This window comes from Pteronotus mesoamericanus, unplaced genomic scaffold (genome assembly GCF_021234165.1).
Source record: "Pteronotus mesoamericanus isolate MK-2021 breed Mesoamerican mustached bat unplaced genomic scaffold, CSHL_Meso_final contig_84, whole genome shotgun sequence".
Taxonomy (NCBI): Eukaryota; Metazoa; Chordata; class Mammalia; order Chiroptera; family Mormoopidae; genus Pteronotus; species Pteronotus mesoamericanus.
In genome coordinates this window covers 5,241,086-5,243,396 of record NW_026555267.1, presented here as the reverse complement: position 1 = coordinate 5,243,396, position 2,311 = coordinate 5,241,086, and the positions used below count along the sequence as shown (strand labels likewise).

The following is a 2,311-nucleotide window of genomic DNA, read 5'->3' as shown; positions in this document are numbered from 1 at the left end:
CTTTCTGCCCAGATCTCTCACAAATGTTTTTCTCCCTAGCAAGAAGACTCTTCCCTACGGGTCCTAACCTACCTAACTTCTGCCCATCCTTCAGGTCAGAGGTTAAATGTCTCTCCTCAGGGCAGCTTTCTCTGACGGGCCTTGGGACACACTCTCCTGGTCCCCTCTCCTTGTCCTTTATAAATTTATGCCCACTCTTCTCAAACAGCGACTGTGCAAGTATGTGTTTAATAGCTGTCTTCCCTGCTAGACTAAATGCTTCTCTTCTTATTGCTTAGCACAGTGCCTGGGACCGTGGGAGAGGCTCAAAAAGTACTTTTGAATTAATGAACTTTAAAAACCAACAAAGAAAAGATGAAAATGTCAGGTCCTAGCTGTCCTCTGCTTATTAAAGAAGCTCATTTATTCCCAAAGCCCATGGACCTGATTTCCTAATCACTCTACGTACAGATCCATGGCATTTAAACCTCCCTTCTATGGATGTGACCATACTTCACGCTTTTTCAGAGCAAGCCAACTTGTTCATGGTGTGCTTATTAACAGCACTTACTTTTGCTCCCTGCACAGCCTGACTGGAGGATAAATTGTGTGGACACCATGATAGTTAACACTTGGATCATCCCTTTTCCTCTTTCTCTGCGAAGCTGAACTGCTGAGCGACAGCGTCTGTGTTTTGGTGGCTGTAGTATTAGCGGAAAGAGCTTCCATTATTAAACCGAGCAGCTGTAATCCGTGAGGTCTCCCAGAGCCAGAGCCCTGGGGATTAATGTATTTTTACTCCGGAGCCAATGTAGCTATTCTGACGAGCTAGGGTTTGCTCCCTGCAATCCCCAAACTGGCCCTGAGGCCTTACACTGGACCCACTTCCCACCCGTGAGAAGCCTCATGGAGTTTTACTTGGAGATCGACCCTGTCACCTTGAACCTGATCATCTTAGTTGTGAGCTACGTCATCTTGCTCCTGGTTTTCCTCGTCTCCTGCATGCTGTACGACTGCCGAGGCAAGGACCCCAGTAAGCAGGACGCGCCCGAGGCCCCTGTCGATGCCCAGCCCTCCATCCGCTTGGTGGTGATGCAGCAAAGCGCCCCAGGGAGCCCCTGGGCCAGCGGCCCCAGCCTTCATTTTGGAAGTCTCGCTCCGCCAGGGAAGAGAAGCACAACGGTGTGAGGCTGGCTGGGGGACACAGGGGAGAGAGCACGGGACGTTCAGGACAAGCTGTTCTCCAAGGGGCGGCAACCCCAGCAGCACACAGGTCCCGCCTGGCTGTGGAGGTGGGAGCCCCTCTTCCTTTCTGCTCCCTCAGCACCCTGTACGGGTAACGCAAGTGTTTAAGGTAAGAAACCCAAAGTGGTATGTGGTCAAGGTCTCCAGATGCTATTGTCTAGTGAAGCTGGTTCTGGGAGAGATTGGCCTGTGAGGAGCGATTTAAAGAAGAAAATGAGGGGGGAGGGCGGCGGGGGGAGAGAGAGAGAGAGAGAGACCCGCGCCGAGATATCCTGTACTTAGCCAATCCTTTCTTTTCAAACCAATCACTGACTTTATTCCAGACGTTTTAATATTTCTCTACATACCAGCCCCTGCCACTGTGTTTCCCAGTGTGCGCTGGGATGGAAACACAGTCCTGGTAGAGCATCCTGGCTAACCAACACAGCCTGGAGCCCGAGTTCCCCGCGGCCTCCTCCCCTTACTCTGGCCTCTGTGGCAGCCCCGGATGCTAGCTGGGGGCCCAGGGCCATGGCTCTGCGGCTCAGAGCTACTGGTAGAACTTGCAGTTTGTTTGGGGTATTTGAGTCAGTGAATTCACCAAAAGCTCTTGAGACAGTACTTGGCACCTAGGGTTAGCTCTTATGATGATTGTACTGTTGTTCTCCTTCATTCTCCTTATCAAGAAGTTTGAGCTCCAGCCCTCAAGTCTGATGCGATCCAATGCAGTTGCTGCAGACTCCCAGCCCCATGGCGCGGCCCCACAGCCTGGCATTTCAGGGCCCCTCCCCTTCCCAGCACTGCTTATTCTCTTCTCGCGCCCTTTCGTTGTTGCTGTTAACTAACACATTTGTTTCCCTGCTCATTCATCTGCTGCCGCAACTTTGAATTATTATCCCCATCGTGCAAGTGTTTCCATTACTCCTCTCTTCCTTGAGCTCAGAGCGACCTACACGTTCACTTAGTGACTGACTGAACGTTTCTTCCAAGGAGGCCTTGTGTGGAAATACAAAGGAGTGAGTGTGCCATGGCCCTGCCCTCCGTCTCTGCCACCTAACAGGAAGAGAGGGGTCAGCACGACCTAGACAGTGAAGGACAAGAAAGCATC

General features: G+C 51.6%; 1 protein-coding gene across 1 annotated transcript; it reads left to right on the top strand.

Moving 5' to 3' along the window:
- Positions 1–885: 885 nt before the first annotated feature.
- SMIM36 (small integral membrane protein 36) lies at positions 886–1,167 on the top strand. The gene has a single exon (XM_054585532.1). It carries the CDS (start codon positions 886–888, stop codon positions 1,165–1,167), a length of 282 nt encoding a protein of 93 aa, XP_054441507.1.
- Positions 1,168–2,311: the final 1,144 nt, after the last annotated feature.